The sequence below is a fragment of the Oikopleura dioica genome, chromosome PAR, assembly GCF_907165135.1.
Source record: "Oikopleura dioica chromosome PAR, OKI2018_I68_1.0, whole genome shotgun sequence".
Classification (NCBI taxonomy): domain Eukaryota; kingdom Metazoa; phylum Chordata; class Appendicularia; order Copelata; family Oikopleuridae; genus Oikopleura; species Oikopleura dioica.
Genome location: NC_137293.1, coordinates 7,075,422 through 7,093,273, shown reverse-complemented (window position 1 = coordinate 7,093,273; position 17,852 = coordinate 7,075,422). Strand labels below are relative to the sequence as shown.

The window sequence follows — 17,852 nt, the reverse complement described above, 5'->3', positions numbered from 1 at the left end:
ATTTGGCTTTTATACCAACAACGCTCATCCTCATTAAAAAATCAGGAATCGGAAACCGGACAAGTTATCTTTTACTGCTCGTAAAACTAGGCCTTTAAAAAGACCAAGGACACGGATTAAATCCTGGTTATTTGATAAAAGAGCCTTTCAATCTTAATGAACCTGGGCTCGGCAACCTGTGTAGAAAGCCTGAGTCAGGGTCTGAAAGAACTGAAGTGAAAAGCCGCGCAGCGGCTTTTTTTTAAACGAAGCCGGAATTTTTGATTGATTGAAAAGGTAAGATTATCGAAGCCGCTCCGCGGCTTCGCTTCAAAATAAGCCGCTGCGCGGCTTTTCATTTCAGTTCATTCAGACCCTGACTCAGGCTTTCTACACAGGTTGCCGAGTCCAGTAATGAACAGAGAAGGAAGAAAAACGGTAGGAAGGTTGAACCTTTCTTATGAGCATTATTCTTAAGCATTATGTTTGCTGATCTCGGTTTTAGGCTGGTGAGTCTGCAGGGCTCACGCCGGCCTTCTTGGGCATTAATTTTTCAAGTCTGCTAAAAGTCTTGAGCTTTTAGAGTCGAGCGACGAATTAAAATCTAAAAACGGCATTTGGGCGACTTAGCGGTGATGTATCCGAAGCCGTCTGCGCCTTGTTTAGATCTCCTCAGAGCTCGCTGCTCACGGGTAACACAAGCTGCCCAGCATTTGCAGCGAGCTCGCTGCTGGGCATTATGGAAGGCGACTACTTGAAGCAACGGACAAGGTTGCGATGACACGGCGAAAATATCGTGTGGAACAGAGCTTGGCCTCGCGAAATTGATGGAATCAATTTTATATATATTATATATTTTTATATAATATAATATCTAATATATTTTATAAATTATGTTTATTTAATATCGAAATATAATAAAATAATATTTAATATTTTAATAAATTAATTAATAATATTAATATATAATATTAATAATATTCAATATTATTGTTTAATATTTAATATTATTATATTTAATAATTATTTAATATTATATAATATAATTTTTGGTTTCTTTGAAATAAAGTACTGAAGTTGAACATTTTATTTCTTCGAAAGTGCTTTTTATCCGGAAGTAATAGGAAAATCCTGTCATTTACACGAAATTTACGATTTATAAAGATTAAAATTGTGTCAGATTCTTTCCGAAAAGCGTAAATAACATAAACCACTATTTTAAAATTGTGAAATGGCGAGAGAAGAAACTTGGTATGGAATGAAAAACGGGCTTCTTTGGCAGTAAAAATGGGCCAACTTCCTTGGGACAGGTTTGATTTATACACTGTTCGTAAACATGTCCGCACATCTAACTAGGCGACCTTCAAGTTCCGCGGGATCTTAGAGCGTTTTAAGCCTCTCTATGAAGATTGACAAGATCCGGTGATATATGAAGGGAAGTTGCGACAAACAGGATTATCATCGTCTTGTTCGAGACACCCATTTTGTCGAAAATCGAAAAAAGAAGGCTCTATCTTTTTTTTCGCAATAAAAATACAATCGTCGATTCCTCGTTTTCCTCGTTGAAAGAAGATCCCGAGCGTGTGCCAAAGCCAGATGGAAGCATTAGGAACCCAATCCCGTCTTAATCGTGGGGATTATTTCTTACCGGATCTGGAAATAGCGCTTGGGCAAAGTAGAGTGTACTCTTGAGTTTCCAGCAAGCAAGTGGATTATTTTCGCAGTTCATAATTCAAGCCGTAATGAATTGAATCGGGGAGCGCGGAAATTGTAGATTCTTGCGAAGTTGCTTTGAAGACACTTTTGCCCGACTCAATCTGGCTCAAGTGGCAGGTCTGCTAAATCCTCACCGGTGGTTGTTGAGCGACAATTGAGAGAGAGAGAGAGAGAGTCGCCTCCTTCCTCCACGATTCGAACGGCGGGTGTGGTAAAAAAAAAGTTTCTTTCTCGTTCTCGTTCTTTGCTGTGACCGAATTTGTTTTATGGTGGTTAGGTGTGGCGGTGGTGCTTAGGCTGAAGCAGGTACTGCGCGCAAATCCGGCGCGGATGATTTCGATTTCGCTGGGCTTGATCCAGATAAGCCACGGCGTATTTCGGCAAAGTATCAGTTGACTAGAAGCCTTCGTCGAAAGCTGAGTGACCCTGGTATTAGCTGGGGCCCCTGCCACCCCTGAGCAAGGCCAGGACGCTAAGTAGGAAGATTATGTTACGTACTATTCAACCTCTCATCAGACTCAACAAAATTGCGCCTCTAAAAATTTCGCAAATGGATTTCGCATCTTCGATCGCTTGTCTGTCAACAATTGCTCGGTAAATTCTCCGCTGGGGCTTTCTAATTGCATTCAAAACATCCTTATCAGTGGTTTGCTTTTTGTCCCTGTGGGAAAGTTCTTCATCGCTTCATATCCGGGCAAACTTAGCTAAATACTTCAAGGTCAATCATTTGGGCCGCGAGCTTGGAGAAGCTCTTGGTAAAGCAACTTCTGAAAAAAAGAACTGAGACAGCTATTTCTTGCCTCAATCATCGATAAGCCCTAAGATAACAAAGCTCACAATGGCTCTCTCTTTTGTAGCGCTTTTATGAGAGTCTCTTGAATCTCATGAGGAAAAGACTACTGCAATCAGGGTGGGAACAAAGAGGAGAATTAAGTTCTAGTTCATTCAATACCCAGAGCCATCCAGGAAGTGCTTTACGTCATCGGAACGTCGGAGCAACGAAGATTGTTAAAAACTTTAGAAGCGAGAGCAGGTGTCTATTCGCAGAGGTGGTTAGGAGGCCGTGGCAACATATTTCACGCCCGTTGGTCGTTTCTTCTCTTTTGCGCCGCTCAGCGAGGAAAAAGATTAATTAGCGGATTAGCCAGGCAGCCAATCGCTGCCCAAAGTAATCCTCTTGTGAGAATTCTTCTCTAGTAGGGAGAAGGGATGCTACTAGTAGATTGTCTGCCGGACAATGATACGAAGTTTTATACGAAAATGAAATATGTTTGAACTCGTAAAAATGAAATCGCATAATATCATTAACAGCCCAGATGGAAACATTAACAGCTCAAGACGGTTAACTGCTGACCTTGGTACTTTCTCGGCCATCTGCGTTGTTGTGGTACACACGCGCCCGGGGGCACAACGCCCCATCATGTTCAACTGTCACTATTACATTGCGCCGTGTTTGGGTACTGTCAACAGTCTTATCGAGAGCTGAAAAACTTTTCGCTGCTCGTGGGATCGCGCAACTCGCGATTTTGTTTGGCTAGTTACGATACAACTAGCACGGGGATTGCTTTTTGCCTCGGCTTGGGCACGCCAGAATCTGCGCCTCAACTTTGGCACCTGTCTTGTTCGCCGTCAGGAAGAACGATCTTTATTTGTTGTTTGTGCATGTGCCCAAGTTCTGCGTTTTCTTCTGTGTGCCCACGACAGATATGTCCACTGATAGTTAGTTATTACGAATTCAGAGCTTTTGAGCTGGATGAAGAAAACGCTGGGAACTCGAGTGATCGACTCTGAGTGATACAAGACATGCGCAAACATCAAAACAGCGCAATGTTTGCCAAAACTGAGCTTTTGGAAAAACTTGGAGGATAACTTGCGCATCAAAATTCGCGCTAATCAAAAATTCCAAAATCAAAATCCAAAATTGAAAATTGAAAATCGTCGTTGTCTTTTGACTCCCACCGAGGTGGAATTAACAAACTCAAACGGAAGTTTTTCGCCACCTGATTTGTAGTACCTGCAGAGCGTCGCGTTTCATCCTTTTCTCCTCCACCGGCTCATTCCAAATTTAATGAATTGGGCCTGCCTTTGATTTTGCCGCCGTCGGCGCGCGTTCTTCCAGTTTGTGTTTTCTGAGCCTCGAATCGATCATTTCGCCTCGTTTGGGTACCGACCCACGGGATATACAACCAGCCAGACCGTAACTTGTTTGGTTCGTAATTGATCTCGTAATCTCCATATTAGCACACTTTTCAAAAGGAACAGGATCCAAAAATTTTCTTTGGCCGGAAAATGATTTTCGACGAGCATTATTTCTTTCAACCTTAATTCTTCCTAATTGACTGAATGGCTATTTCAACGATCGTAGAAAGAATCGATCATAAAGGAAAATAATCATAAAGTTATTACAGTCTGGGCTCCGAAAACTGTGTAGAAAACCGGTATCAGGGTCTGAAAAAGCTTAAATCTAAAGCCGCGGAGCGGCTTTTGTGAACGAAGCCGCAAAGCGGCTTCGCAAGAATGTTATCATAACTTGAAATGGTAATATTTGCGAAGCCGCTTCGCGGCTTCGTTTTTAAGAAGCCGCTACGCGGCTTTTGATTTATGCTCTTCTAGACCCTGACTCAGTTTTTTTACACAGGTTGCCGGCAAATTGACGGAAAGTCAAAGCAGTACTAAAACTAGAAGAGTTATTTGCTCAACTGCTTCTGTTTCGAGTTCATAGGAAAGCGGGATCATTGCAATTTACACTTGTTTTTCGGATTGATACGCTCCGGTTTGGCTCTTTTTTCGTTTAGTCAGACAACAGCAGTATCGGGCTATCTGAGATCTCATGCCCGTCGGTCTGCATACACGCTTCTTGTTAGACACTGCGACCCCGCAGAACTCCAAATTGCTTTCGATTGCTTCAATCATCGGAATTCGAATGATTGAATAAGAAGAAAAGGAAGTCGTAAGTTAAAGGATGACAGACGGAAGCAGCCCCGACATCTGCAGCGAGAAAAACAAAATATATGTGTTCGACGCTTCAGAGAAAAGTCAAAGGAGCTTTGCTACTTATGTCCAAAGCTGCTGGCATTTCGATTGATTTTTTCGCGTTTTTGGAGAAAAGACGACTTTCAGCACGTTTATTGCTTCGAAGAGTGACAGCTCTAGTAAATTTAAGTCAGGAGACCTTTGAAAAGCCAGGCATAAATAAAGTTTCATATCTGCCTTGTTAAATCGGTAATGACGTTGAGGAAAGAATGAAGTGGGCAGCAGACATCAAAGATGAGATTATCTCAATAAAGTTAAGTTTTTTTTAGATCGGTTATTTAAAGAAATAGGAAAGGACAAATCAGAACGTCATAATTTATTGAAAAGGCTTCAATGAAAAGCCGCGTGGCGGCTTTTTCTAAAAACGAAGCCGCAAAGCGGCTTCGCAAACGTTACCATTTCAACCAATTAAATATGCTAGCGTAGCCGCTATGCGGCTTTTATTTTTAAAAAGCCGCTACGCATTAAAAATCCTTCAGACCCTGACTCAGGTTTTCTACACAGGTTGGAAAGACCTGAGTCAGGGACGAAAAGACCTGAGTCAGGGTCGGAAAGACCTTGAATTTCAACCAATTAAATATGCTAGCGTAGCCGCTATGCGGCTTATATTTTTAAAAAGCCGCTACGTATAAAAGATCCTTCAGACCCTGACTCAGGTTTTCTACACAGGTTGCCGAGCCCAGGGAAGGATTGTTACTGGAAATCAACGAAAGCGTTAGTTCTAAGAAGGCGAAATCCCTTTTCTTTGTCGGGGCTTCCTTCCCTTTCAATTAGAGCTCGCTTTGACCGTGGATTTTGGTTCTTGCTTGTTCGAGCACTATCCGACACGCTTTGATGTGTTAAATCCGTTCTTCACGCCCTTGCGCGGTTTGAGCAAATCTGTTTGTGCGCTCTTGTTTTTCTCCTTCTAGGTTTGAATTGAAAGCGTTGTGCGCAGCCGACTTTGAAATATATATCTGCCTTTGGAGGAGCGATAACGATGCTGGCAATTAGGCTCAGCTTCGATTTCGAAGGGCGGGGTACTCCGTCCTCTTTCGTGTTAAACTGTGTTTACTTTTCACCCTTGACAAACTTTTGAACAATATTCTTATGAAAACAAAACGCAGAAGTGCCAGGCGAGCCGCTTTGAAAACGCCGCCGCAGCAAGAAAAAAGAAATTACTTTGTGGAAAGAAAATTAATTAGAGGTTGAGGCGAATTTTACGCCAGCTAGAATTTCGGGCGAATTTTTTTAACAGCTGTTTTCATGGATTTTGGGAGACAATACTGATTAGTGAATCTGCGCTCGGGAATCTGTGTAGAAAACCTGAGTCAGGAAAGACCTGAGTCAGGAAAGACCTGAGTCAGGGTTTGAAAAACCTGAGTCAGGGTCAGAAAAACCTGAGTCAGGGTCAGAAAAACCTGAGTCAGGGTCAGAAAAACCTGAGTCAGGGTAAGAAAAACCTGAGTCAGGGTTGAAACGACCTGAAATATAACCCTGACTCAGGTTTTGTACACAGATTTTCGAGCCTCGTATTGAATGTGTTTTACTTTGAAACTCCTTATCAATATATAAAGACTAATTTGGCAATCAAAAAATCATGATCGATAAAGTAAGATTCGCGAAGGCACGTTCCACGGAATCGAGGAACGAGCCGATCAAAGGAAAAAATCGTCTGGTGGAAAGAAAATGGCTTTAGACACCGATTCGCCGAAAATCCCCTGGTAACAATTAGGAGACTAATAAAGGCTTATCTGACCTACGGAGAAATTAATAAAGAACTATGGGACTGGTCTTCGCTCCTCGATTGACAAAAACAATCATGAAATGACCTCGCTCCTGGTAATGAAGGCTACAAGCAAGCCAGTACGAACAACAGCCGTCCAGACTACTGGAACATAGTCGTTGAAAAGAGCCTTTTTCAATTTTCAATTGTGACATAGAATTAGTTTCACCAAATAGTACCCTCGTAAGAGTGTTAATTTATACTTTCCTCGGCTTACAAAAATTTGTCCCGGGAAAGTGTTTAATCCGTCACGGGATTATGCGAATTTCCGGAAGTGTTGATTCTATCTGCGCCTTCGTAAATCGAGCACACCATCTTTGTATAATGCGGGACTCCTTGTTTGCAAGTTTGGCTGGCTAAATCTTGAGAAAGAAAAAAAGAAGGGTCAAGATTTGGAGCGGCGTGTTTGCTGAGACACTAGCGAAAATTGCTTCCGGAAAGTAGTTGTTTGAATCTACACCCAGATTTTGGTCATGAAAAAGACTGTTTATTTTTATAAAAGTGAGAAGCCTTGAAGCCGTAAAAACCACCTTTCTGCTAAAAAACGAGTTCTTCCTTTACGAAATCGATTTGGTGTCAATCAAATGAATGACTTCCTAGCGACGAAACGTTCTAGTTCACAAAGGGCTCTCGTAAAAGTACTCTCAAAAAAATGTTATCAAACGGGGGCGAGAGTCTTGTGGTCCTCCTTCCCGATCATCGTCTCGCTCCAGCCTCGCATCTTGCTGGCACCTTCCGTTTTTGATCTCACGCGTGTCCATCTGACCCTACGCCCTGTCCTCTTTTACCTCACGATGTGATCACGTGAGTTCGAGCGTGTCTCTCGCGGTCTCTATAAAAACTAATATGGAACTTGAAGGGATTAAAGTATTAGCCAGTTCACGTATCTTTCAATTATCAGTACTTTCATTACGCAACTCAGAACCCTTATCAGAAGACAGCATGTACCTTCTCTTTAGCAAAAGTCTTTCGTATAAATAAAATTTATTTATAGATAGGAAATCATACTTTGAAGAAATTTCGAAAATATTTTCATAGAGTAAAGAAGTTTTATTTCGACGGAAAAGTAAAATTGTCTATTATAAATAATTTGCTAAACTATTTTACTTTTCCATCTTTACCAGGGCTTCTAGTTTAATCGCGAAGTATAGCTAGCTCCTTCGGCCACTCCCACCTAGCCTAGCTAAGGAAACACTGTCTCCCCTCGCTTTTACAAAGCCCGAGAAGCGAGGCAGAGAGAGAGAGAGAGAGAGAGGGGCTGATCAATATTTTATTTTTTAACAAAGCCCGTCTCTAATCCTCAGGAGCCATAATGTCTCAACTATTGCTACAAGTTAACCCGTGGATTACGGAATTTTTCTTTGCAAAAAATACAAGATTCACTTTTTTTTTGTTAATTTTTTGCTTTAATTTTATTGTTCTTTTGAAGGTATGTACAAGAAGGAGCAGGTTTGTTTTCTTTGTGCAGTTTCTGCCGGGGTAGAAGTTGTAAAAGGATTGGAAAAGACCGAAATAAATACTGTTTTTTTGACTGTTTTGATGTGTGAGATTTGAGTCAGTGTTGCAGGTAAAGTCGTGGCTATTTTTCAATTTTCCCGGGTTTTTCGGATGGATTTTTTAAAGCAGATTTAACAGTCTTTCTTCATGAAAAAAGATAACGGAGGAATAATAATAAACAAAAAATGGGAATCACTGCTTATTCGCTATTCTGATAATGTTCTCGGATGAAATTTCGTTCGTGAGTTCTATCTTGTTCCGTTGGCTGCTGCACCGTTCAAGTTGTACTGTCCCAGCGTCGGGCTGGCGCTGAGGGTCGAAGCAGCTGAGTAAGGGGTGGCTAGAGAAGGGTAGTGAGGTGGGGTGGCCGCGCTGGCTGGCAGGGCTCCAGCGGCACCACCGACCGGCGCCGACGCGGACGCTGACGAGGTCGCGGACGGCACCAGCGTCGCGGACGGTGACGACGTGTTAGAAAGTGAACTAGGCGATTTGCGCAGCGATTGACCCAGCAGATGCTCGCTCGGTGACAGGCTCGGTCCATTTCTATGAACTAGTTACATGTTAGTTTAAGAAAGTCAAAGACACACACGCCAAACACGAAACGAAAAATACAAGCGAATTTCATCAAGGTCGACTCTGAAGAGGACCTTTCTTGTTAAATTAAAACTACTTTTTTAGTACTACTAGCTTCCTACTGCAACATCAGTTGTGCTTCGTACCTATATCCGAGTGCGGCGTAGGGACTTGCGGCGAGTCCTGTCGGGGAGGAGGTCGAGTAGCCGTTCGAAACAGCTGATCCGAGCGAGTTGAGCGACATTGAAGGATTCGTCAGGCCAGCTGCTTGGGAGGTGACGGCCATGTTGTGCTGGAAAAGCTGAGTCGGGCTCTGAGCAAGTGGGTTTGGGATGGAGGGCCAGGGAAAGGAAACGCCAGGTGTCAGCGACGTTTTCAAGCTTCCACTGAGGCTGCTGGGAGACATGCCGGGCCAGGCGTAGCCGGTTTTCGAGTAGTCGCCGACGCTGCCGTAGAGGGAGGGTTCGTAAGTAGTCATGCCTGGGAAGCCGGGAAATCGCTGCATGTCGTTCATCTGGTTTCGCTCTCGCTTTCGCCACTTGGCTCGTCTGTTCTTGAACCAAACCTGAAAGCAGAAATTAGAAAAGGTTATTCAAGAGAAAATTAATTAAGAAAATAACGAAAAGGGGGACAAAATAGCGCGGGAAGACAAGAACAGAAACAATTTTAATGAAACAGCGCCTTTGAATGAAAGAAAAGTGGCCCCAATTTTCTGCGCGAAGTTGCTCTTTATCTCTTTAATCCGATGATGGGCACGGGATCAAATCGCGTACGCTTTTTTCTCTCCCTCTCTCTCTGCCATTCGTACGAAAAAGAGAAAAGGCAGGATTTTATGCTGCTTTTCTGTTTTTTGGCTGATCCCCTATTTCCGCCTGTTGACTTATCAATGAGTTCATATTGGCCTTGCGCGACATTTCGTGCAATATACAAAATCACAGCTCAGTGTATGGGCCACTATGCATAATTTCACGATTCTGATTTCGAACAGAAAAAATGTAAAGCAAAGTACCCTAATTTTGCTCATTTTCGCTATTGACCCAGGTGAAAATGGCCAAACAAATAAGCAAAATATGCCAAGGCTGCTTCATCTAAGACATTTTCTAATTCAAATTTTGACATCGAAATTTGTTCACGGATTAGTTGGGCACGGGTGAGACGTCACTTATGGTCTCGAAATTTTGAAAAAAATCTTTTCTTATCAACTTTTGATTTTTGACTTTTACTTACTCGAACGCGGGCTTCAGTCAGGTTCGTCCACATAGCAATTTCTTCCCGAGTGCTCATGTCTGGATATCGATTTCTGAAGAAGAGATTTAGTGGAGTAGTCAGGGCGAAAAATAATCAGTTATCGCATATCGTAAAGACTCTATGCCCTGTTTTCTAGCGCCATAAAACGGCTACAAAACTCTACTTTACAAGATCTTTTTCTTACCTCGCGAATAGACTTTCGAGTTCCTGGAGTTGTTGAGAAGTGAAGTGGGTTCGCTGACGTCGCTGTTTCTTTGGCTTGTCGCTGTCGCCATCCTTGTCTACGTCTTTGTCTGCGTCATCTCCTGAAATCCGGGTTAGTTTTCTGGAAAAGAAAGGGCAGGGAATTAACCTTCGGGAGGAGATCCGGAAGGATCAGAGTTTACTTCTGGGTAAGGCTCTACTCCGAGCTCAACGCCGTGAATCTCGGTCTTGACGTCAGACACAAGGCTGTCTGGCGCATTTGGGATGATGCTGCTCATCTGGTGGAGGCCCTCGATGCTTGTGCCCTCCATCATTTCTGGCTCTATTTCTGATGCGGGGAAATTGGGCTCTCTTTTTGGAAGTTTCTGTTTTGTGCTCTAACAGTGGCGAGTTAAGTTGTTGCTTGTAGCTTGGATAAAGTTGGATTTGAGGGATTTTTATCTGCGATCCTCTATTTCAGGAGGTCGACAATTGGCCTGAGTGATTCTAATAAAGATTCTTTAGCGCCGAGACCGTGGCTCCAGCGCGCCCACTTTGGTGGCGGCGCTGTCGCCATTTTTTGTGCATTTCAAGCAAGCGCCACTGGCCGCCCTTCTCGGCGGCTTCAAAGGATCGTGGCGGGTTACAATGCTCACCGGAAGGCGTCTCCTGCTAGGCACTGCACTTGCACTGTAGTTATCTGTGGATGATCCTTGGGTGCACCTGCGAATTCAATTACTATCGAAGGGGATATAAAAATCGTGTGCAAATCGAATTAATTCGAGGTTTCCTAAATTAATTTCTCTCCCACCGAAGACACGCCACACGCCCGGGGCTAAATACCAGGCCTAATCACAGTGTTCCACGGGAGCTATCCCCTTCTCCAAATGATCGCTGAATTTATGACCTTCAGAACGCCCCGAGGAAGCGGAGAAGGACTGACCCATTATGAAACCTAATTAAGCCCATAAAATATCTCAATTATTGCAAAGCTTGGAACAAGTGGTGTAATTACTTGAACAATTCGAGTAAGTGTGCCTCACTACCATTGTCAGAAGAAGTTGACAATGTCAGAGTTCTACTTCTTTTCTCTTCCCAAAATTGGTAATTCGCGTTTTAGCGAAAAGAGACAAAAGAGTCATTTTCACAGGGAAAAAAAGTCTCTTCTGCAAGACTCTTTTCTCAGAGAAATCATCATTTTATCGGCAAAAATGAGGCTTATAAATGGTAAAAGGACCGATTTCTTTGGCTGAGGACGGATTCGATGAGTTAAAGTCTCAAGGCCACGGTGCACCGGAGACATCTGGATTAACTGTTCACCATTGTCAGCCTTACCATAAATCAGAGGGGTGTTGAAATAATAGTTTGCGGGCTTGAAATAGATCCTTCAGATTTAGCAGAATCCTGGCCGATATCAACGCATCAAATTTGATCCCGGACTGATCCCCGTCTTAATTATTTCGCCGTTTACTGCCAAACAACTAGATCCCTGCCAGTTTTGATTTTCACCCTTCTTCTTTTTCTTTGAAGGTACCTTTTTTGACCCCACTCACGAGTCAATCAGGAGAGGAGTAAGTTTGGCCAAAGGATAAGCCACAAATCATCAGAAACGAAAAAAGAGTGAATCAGTAGCGTTGTTTTTTCGGATTCGGAAAATCGAAAAAAGATCAAAAGTGCGTTTTCATGTCTTTCACTGGTAATCCTAACTATTGTGTTGACCTCCCAGCGGGACTCCGCTCCACATACGGCCCAGCAGGTCCTCCTCCTCTTTTACTATCTTCCTAGTTCAGGCTACTTTGCGTATAGATTATTCCTTCAGGATAAACAGGATAAAGGAAACGCTCATTAAGTATTTATATCAAAAGTCATACGTCTTTAGTCTGCCATTCAATTTAACTTTCATGAAAGGGCATTACCAGGTTTCAAAAAAGAATAGGAAGCGAATCCGACGGATTTCAGAGCAGATTTTCTGATTTACCAAAAGAATAGACACTTTTCTTAGCTACTAAAACTTTCTGGCGTCAAAGAACGCTTTTATCATAAATACGTTTTGTTATATAAGATTAAGGGGCTTCCGATGAACTCAAATTTTTACGGAATGAATATTGAAAACAACGAGGATTCTCAAGAGTTTTTCCGGAAGGTCAGTTTTTCGCCTGAATCATTATTAATCCGATTCAGCTTGGAGAAAAAGTTCTTTTTCGATTCCGAGAGATTCATACATTTCGTAAAATCCTGAATTTAATCGCTGGAAAAAGAAGCATTGCCCGGTTTTTTTTTCTACTTTCTGGCAAATGAATTACGTGAAAGAGCACCAAGAGAGGAACAGGCTGGTTCTCCTTTGCTATTGACTCTACCAGCCGCGACAATGAGGGTAAAAATCCGGGGGGCTTTGGAGTAATCCCCAATCTAAACTTGCTTTTTCAAAAAGCGCCAGTTTTTTTTATTTTTTGGTGCGCCCCCGAACGTGTCTAATTTTAGCACTCACTCAAACGTAAAATTTACCGATTTGTGAAAAAAATAATTTTGCCAGGCAAAAAATCTAGGGCGCAAAGCCCTCAGCTCAAAATAGAAAAAAATAATTTCAGAATCGATAATTTTCTTCCTAAATACCCCCAGCCAACAAAAGTAGTAAATCTCTTTCTGGCTTAAAACCGGCTCAGAAGGCGTGTTCCCTACCAACAGACAAGCTCAACAATAAGTAGCTCCGATTATTGTTCCTATTTTTCGCGTCTTGCAGTTAATCTCCTAGCACTTTGGTGGATACCACCAACTTGACCGAGGAGTAGAGTATCGAGAGAAAAGTAGAGTCATTTGAGCTTCGACTTGGCCATTTTGGGATTTCAGGATCAAGTCTGATATCCAATTTTTCAAGTGTAAATTTGATATGCATGTAATTACGAGCATTTTTCTCAAATTAAAAAGCTTCCTTGAACTTGAATTCGGTTCTTTTACATTCCATTCTGGGCGGATTCAATTCAGAATAACACGAAACAAAGCTGCTGGGGGGAGGGGATCAACTTCTGACCGGCAAATCTGTTAAAAAAATCTTGCTCTTGAACCGTGCGCTTACTCCGCCGACAGGTACTCTTAGCAGATCTGTAAAAAGCGAAAGTTTTACGATCGTTTTTTCCGTCTTTTCCCAGTTGGCGAGGAGGAGCTTGGCCTTTCTCAATATGCCAGAGGATTATGGCGGGATAGAAGCTGTCACCGTCACCCAGATGTGTTTTGACATTTTGTTAACGCCTAATGGGTACTTTCTATTGCTAGTTTGAAGAAGGGACCTTCGTTTTATCTCAAAGTAAATTTTGGCAAAGACGCTAATTCACTCGAGTTGCGACTTGCGAGCGTTATAATGATGGCTTTAAGGTGGATATCCCGACAATCCTTCACATGGTTTCAGCTAAGACCCTACGAGGTTATAAGTGCCCCCCTTTCCTTCATACTGCCTTGCCCAGAAGTAAAAAAATTGAGAAAAAAAGACAAAAAATTCGAAAATTTTAATATACCTTCATTGTCGATGGGAACAGTCTCGATCACGTGATGACTGGAAGGCGATGGCTCGCGAAGAGCATTGAGAGAACTGCTGGTCGAAGGCATCGTGTAAAGAATTTTTATCTGAAAAAAGAGAAAATAGAAAGAGGGAGAGGAGCTTGAAAAGGATCTTACCGGAATGGCTGCTTGACATTTTTCCTCTAAATCGTCGTAATCGCGCTCATCTTTAACATACACATTGCTGACATATTCTACGAACGACTGTGAAACCCTTTCTGACAACTAGAGAGTTAGAAAATGACAACTAACATACTCAAGAATTAAAATACAATCCATGTTTTCTTCCAGGAAAGAATGAATTTCAAGCCGCTTCCTTGGGGGTTGAGCTCGTGCTTGACGGTCATTTCCTGGCCCTGGTCGCCCGCGACGGCGGCGTGATCCAACGGAACATCAGCTGTTGTCAGCGGAGTCACGCTGTACACCGACGTTGGCACTGTGATCACGTCCCGGGTCGAAATATAAGTTGTGAACTCGCCGTCTTCGACACCTGATAAAATTCAAAATTATTCATCAATTCAAAAGACTAAAAAAACTCAAAGAAAGCAGGTGCTCAATTCTGTTCAATGATTGTATCATTTTGTCTAATTCACTAATTTTGCTACTGAGTTATTTATTAAAGCTGAATTCTCTGAATAAAAATTTACAAAAACTGGCGTCAAAGTGTCGTGAAAATTCGCCTCTGTACCTTGAATAAGGGCGGATTCTTCGTTGTCGGAGGATGTTTTGTCACTGTCCATTTTTTTCGAAGTTCTTTCTTTCTTTTCTGAATTTTCTTTGTTTCATAACAAATTTCTACGATTATTAATTGATGAGCATGAGCTCGAAATCGAATCGGTCGTTTAGGAACGACTGTAAGTTTGACTGTAATTAGGAGATTGTAATTGGCATTAGATGGGTTCATAAAGTGCAACTGGCTGGTCAGAATCTAATCCATCGGCTTTAGTTTTAATCTCGAGAGGGCTTTAACAGTAATCCAAGGCTGCGTTACAGTGATCTCTGTGCTTGGATCTCCGCATTTACACGCAGATCAAGTGCTTAAAATGCGCTTAATATTAGGCACTGCCCAGAGTTGTCTCCTCAAAGTTGGGAAGTAACAGCCCCGGCCGCGATGAGGTGTCATCGTCGCCTCGCATCCCAGACTCTCTTTTTTCTAGTGGAGAAAAAAAAATGTGAAAGAAGGATGTTTCTTGGAATGGAAATCCTCAAATCTCTAGAATGACATTTTATTTGTTATGTAACTCGGCTAGTTTCCTCTATCGATGTTGCGCGAACGGAGCCCACCGTCGATGGAAGAAGTTTGGTTGAATATTATGGTCGCATATTCATTTTAAGCCGATTAACCTTTAGTTTTTGACAAATATTCAACCAACTTGAGATGGTTCACCGGAAATAGAAGAATCGACTGGGTCAGCTGAGCAGGAGGAATCCTCAAATATAGACATGTAAGATCTTCCGTAGATATTTTTTCCCTTAGTGGATAATCAGATGAACTTACAGCATTAACTGCTGGAAATTCTAACTCTTTTCAGCCGAGAGGAAGCACCAACAGATTGGCTACGTTTACGTAAGTTTTAATTCCGTGCTACGTCCTTCCTCATTCTTCTCCAGTGAAATATGATGAGCTCGAAGAGTGGCAAAAAGACAACGAATTCATTCAAAAATGGTACCGAGCGCCGATGCATTCTTTCAAATATTCCTTGCTTTCGTGTTTCCGATGGCATAACGAAACGATCAACATTTGGGTAAGAAAATGAGCTGTTGGGTTAAATAAAGCTGATTTTCAGACGCACTTCTTGCCCTCGGTCTTCTTCGCTGTTTTCATCGTGACGCACTCTTCCTTGTCTTCAGAAAACTTCGTGAATCAAATCGAAGAAAAACAGATTATCGGACTTTTTGGTCAGGTCTGAAATGCAAGAGAAAATGACGAAAATATATATTTTGAATACTTTTTTCATTTCATCGACAGTTTTCTTCGCCTGGTTATGTTTATTTCTTTCGGCATTGTTTCATACTTTTCTTGCTCATTCAAGGAAGATTTCGTCGATTTTTGGAAGGCTCGATTTTTGTGGAATCACTCTTCTCATTATGGGTAAATCTGTCAAAGACGGCCAGTTATGTAAGCAGTTTTCAGGTAGCTTCATTCCCTGGATCTACTACAACTTCTACTGCATGCCTCAGTCCCAGCTCAGCTACATTTCGTGCCTCTCCGTCCTTGGACTATTCACGATGGTCTTTACCCAGTGGCAACGATTCAGTACACCAGAATACCGCGTTGTGCGCGCATGTCTTTTTATTGCTCTGGCCATGTCTAGCATGATTCCGATCTTCCACGCTTGTGCCAGGTAAACATATGTTCCAGAAGAAGAAACTTTCCAAATTTCGACTTTCAGAGTTGGTGTAGTAAACGCCTGGGAGGAATGTCAGCTGAAATGGATCGTGATCATGGCGGCCTCATACTTGTTCGGAACATATCTGTACGCAACTCAAAAGCCGGAAGCGGATTTCCCCGGAAAATTCGATCTTTTTGGTAAAGAAACTCACGAGTTTAGCTTTGAAATCACATTCTTCCACGGGTCACCTCGGTCTAACGATATTCTTTCAGGATGCTCTCACAACATTTTCCACATTTTCGTCGTCGGCGGGGTCGTTTCTCATTTGATCGGAGTTACCAACTTGCGAGATTTAAGACAAGCACTTGGTTCTAACTGTACAGATCTTCCTGATCAATAAATACAAAGAAAAAACAAGAAAATCAACCGGAAACCGCGTTTTTTAGCGATTTTAGAGGGTGATTTAGTAGGTTGTTTTTGAAAATCACGTGATCGAAAATTCAGTTTTTCTAGAACATGGGCTGTTGTCAGGGATGATTTTGAAAAAATCGTCAGTTTTAATTTTTCGTCTAGTCGATTGAATATGAGTGGATTGGCATCTGGGGCGCCCGAACCGGGCTGTAGAACCTACAACCCACAAGTTCGAGTCGGCAATTGGAATGAAGACATTTGCCTCGAAGAAGACCTGCTCAACGGTAAGTTTCAAGGGTTTAATTTTAGAAAAGAGCGAAATTGATGAATAAAAAATTCAGAATAATGCTCATAATTTTGACTTAAGTTATTAGATTGTCGGTGTTGACCTCTCATGAATGATGATTGAAATTTATTTTTGGGACGCGTTTCGGTCTCAGTGGACCTTCGTCAGCCCTAAGTACAGATTTTAAATGAAAGTTCAAAAACAGGAAAAAACAGTCTCTCACCTAGAGTGGACAATTTCGAATGAAGGCAGAGATTGAGTTATTAAGTTATTAGCTTCTTCTTTTTTGCCAATGCTTTTATTCAGATTTTTTGGAGAGAAAAGCTAACGGCCAGCTTCTCATCCAGACACGAGCGAAACTGGCGGACGTTTATCAAGCGCCAGTAGCGCTGAGCGAGAGCAAAGACGGACATATCCACTTCGGAGACACAGTAATGATTATGAACACAGGCGCTGCCCCGAACCAAGAAAAAGTCTTATCAGTGTATGCAGAGGATAAAGAATACGGAACCCTCTCCGCCAGCGATAAGTTGACGCCAGTAGCCAGGTAAACAAAATGCACAGCGGGTGTTCTAGAGACTCATCCCTTTTTTCCAGGAATACGTTCGTCATTCGACCTCAAGATGAATCTTTGAACGGTAAACCTCTACGATATGGTCAACGCTTCCGAATCGAGTCCGTCATCTCACCGAAACATTGTCTTAATTCAGGTTAGTTTTTAACCCGTTGGGTCTAAGATAGCTCAATTCATGCCTTTATTTCAGAACATATCCGTATTGTGGCATCAAGCAGAAGCTCAGCCAGTCAGATTGTGTTCCTCTCCACGGAGCAGTCATCTAAAAATCTCTGGGTAATAGAATCATTCGATCCCAGTCTACGACTCGAGCATGAAGACACTCCAGTACCCCATGGAACGTCACTCATTATCAAGCATTGTCTTACCGGTCAGGTACAGTCACTCACAGTTCTTCGCCTTCTGATGATATTTTAGGCCCTTTGTGCGGCAGAAAAAATCGTGCGCACGCCATTTGGAGTGGAAAAGGAAGTCAATGCAGCAACAATTAAACAATGGCACAGAAACCAGAAACATGAAAAATGGAATAACCACTGGCTACTTATCGCCGGCAAGCCACAGAACTAAGAAGGAACCTTCTGTGCAAAGTATAAGAGTCTACACTGTAACAAACTAAACACACAAATATACAACCAGCTTGACGAGCTTTTTTCTACATCTACGTTGTCGTTTTTGTTTGCTGTTTGAGTTCAGCGGTTGTTG

The 17,852-nt window shown here is 42.3% G+C and overlaps 3 protein-coding genes across 4 annotated transcripts; 2 read left to right on the top strand and 1 right to left on the bottom strand.

Annotated features, from left to right (window-relative positions):
• Window positions 1–7,904: 7,904 nt before the first annotated feature.
• On the bottom strand, window positions 7,905–14,317 carry LOC145703226 (uncharacterized). 2 transcript variants are annotated; one of them, XM_081780557.1, is made up of 8 exons: window positions 14,235–14,317; window positions 13,857–14,036; window positions 13,664–13,740; window positions 13,504–13,612; window positions 9,996–10,116; window positions 9,791–9,863; window positions 8,710–9,128; window positions 7,905–8,533 (listed from the first exon to the last, which is right to left on the bottom strand). In XM_081780557.1, the coding sequence occupies exons 1-8, from the start codon at window positions 14,284–14,286 to the stop codon at window positions 8,239–8,241; spliced, it is 1,326 nt and encodes a 441-aa protein (XP_081636683.1). In that variant the 5' UTR covers window positions 14,287–14,317; the 3' UTR covers window positions 7,905–8,238. The 2 variants fall into 2 exon arrangements, with proteins under 2 accessions (XP_081636683.1, XP_081636682.1); XM_081780556.1 differs by lacking the exons at window positions 13,504–13,612; window positions 13,664–13,740; window positions 13,857–14,036; window positions 14,235–14,317 and adding an exon at window positions 10,164–10,489 and having other exon boundaries at window positions 7,907–8,533.
• Window positions 14,318–14,816: 499 nt separating this feature from the next.
• LOC145705913 (adiponectin receptor protein 2-like) lies at window positions 14,817–16,287 on the top strand. Its single transcript, XM_081783413.1, has 9 exons — window positions 14,817–14,845; window positions 14,925–14,991; window positions 15,079–15,113; window positions 15,158–15,291; window positions 15,334–15,445; window positions 15,516–15,638; window positions 15,681–15,891; window positions 15,940–16,076; window positions 16,152–16,287. The coding sequence occupies exons 1-9, from the start codon at window positions 14,836–14,838 to the stop codon at window positions 16,277–16,279; spliced, it is 957 nt and encodes a 318-aa protein (XP_081639539.1). The 5' UTR covers window positions 14,817–14,835; the 3' UTR covers window positions 16,280–16,287.
• A 108-nt stretch (window positions 16,288–16,395) lies between these two features.
• On the top strand, window positions 16,396–17,803 carry LOC145706088 (cilia- and flagella-associated protein 161-like). Its single transcript, XM_081783602.1, has 5 exons — window positions 16,396–16,574; window positions 16,883–17,123; window positions 17,174–17,286; window positions 17,341–17,525; window positions 17,568–17,803. Exons 1-5 carry the CDS (start codon window positions 16,463–16,465, stop codon window positions 17,715–17,717), a joined length of 801 nt encoding a protein of 266 aa, XP_081639728.1. The 5' UTR covers window positions 16,396–16,462; the 3' UTR covers window positions 17,718–17,803.
• The last annotated feature ends 49 nt before the right edge of the window (window positions 17,804–17,852 follow it).

Coding starts and splice junctions, on each gene's coding strand:
- LOC145706088 (XM_081783602.1), top strand. CDS start 16,463: ATGAGTGGATTGGCATCTGGGGCGCCCGAACCGGGCTGTAGAACCTAC. Junction 17,124..17,173: donor AAGTTGACGCCAGTAGCCAG/GTAAACAAAATG, acceptor CCTTTTTTCCAG/GAATACGTTCGTCATTCGAC. Junction 17,526..17,567: donor AGCATTGTCTTACCGGTCAG/GTACAGTCACTC, acceptor ATGATATTTTAG/GCCCTTTGTGCGGCAGAAAA.
- LOC145705913 (XM_081783413.1), top strand. Junction 15,892..15,939: donor ATCTTCCACGCTTGTGCCAG/GTAAACATATGT, acceptor TTCGACTTTCAG/AGTTGGTGTAGTAAACGCCT. Junction 16,077..16,151: donor CGGAAAATTCGATCTTTTTG/GTAAAGAAACTC, acceptor ATATTCTTTCAG/GATGCTCTCACAACATTTTC.
- LOC145703226 (XM_081780557.1), bottom strand. CDS start 14,286: ATGGACAGTGACAAAACATCCTCCGACAACGAAGAATCCGCCCTTATT. Junction 13,613..13,663: donor AATGTCAAGCAGCCATTCCG/GTAAGATCCTTT, acceptor CTCTTTTTTCAG/ATAAAAATTCTTTACACGAT. Junction 9,129..9,790: donor TGACTGAAGCCCGCGTTCGA/GTAAGTAAAAGT, acceptor TTCTGCTTTCAG/GTTTGGTTCAAGAACAGACG.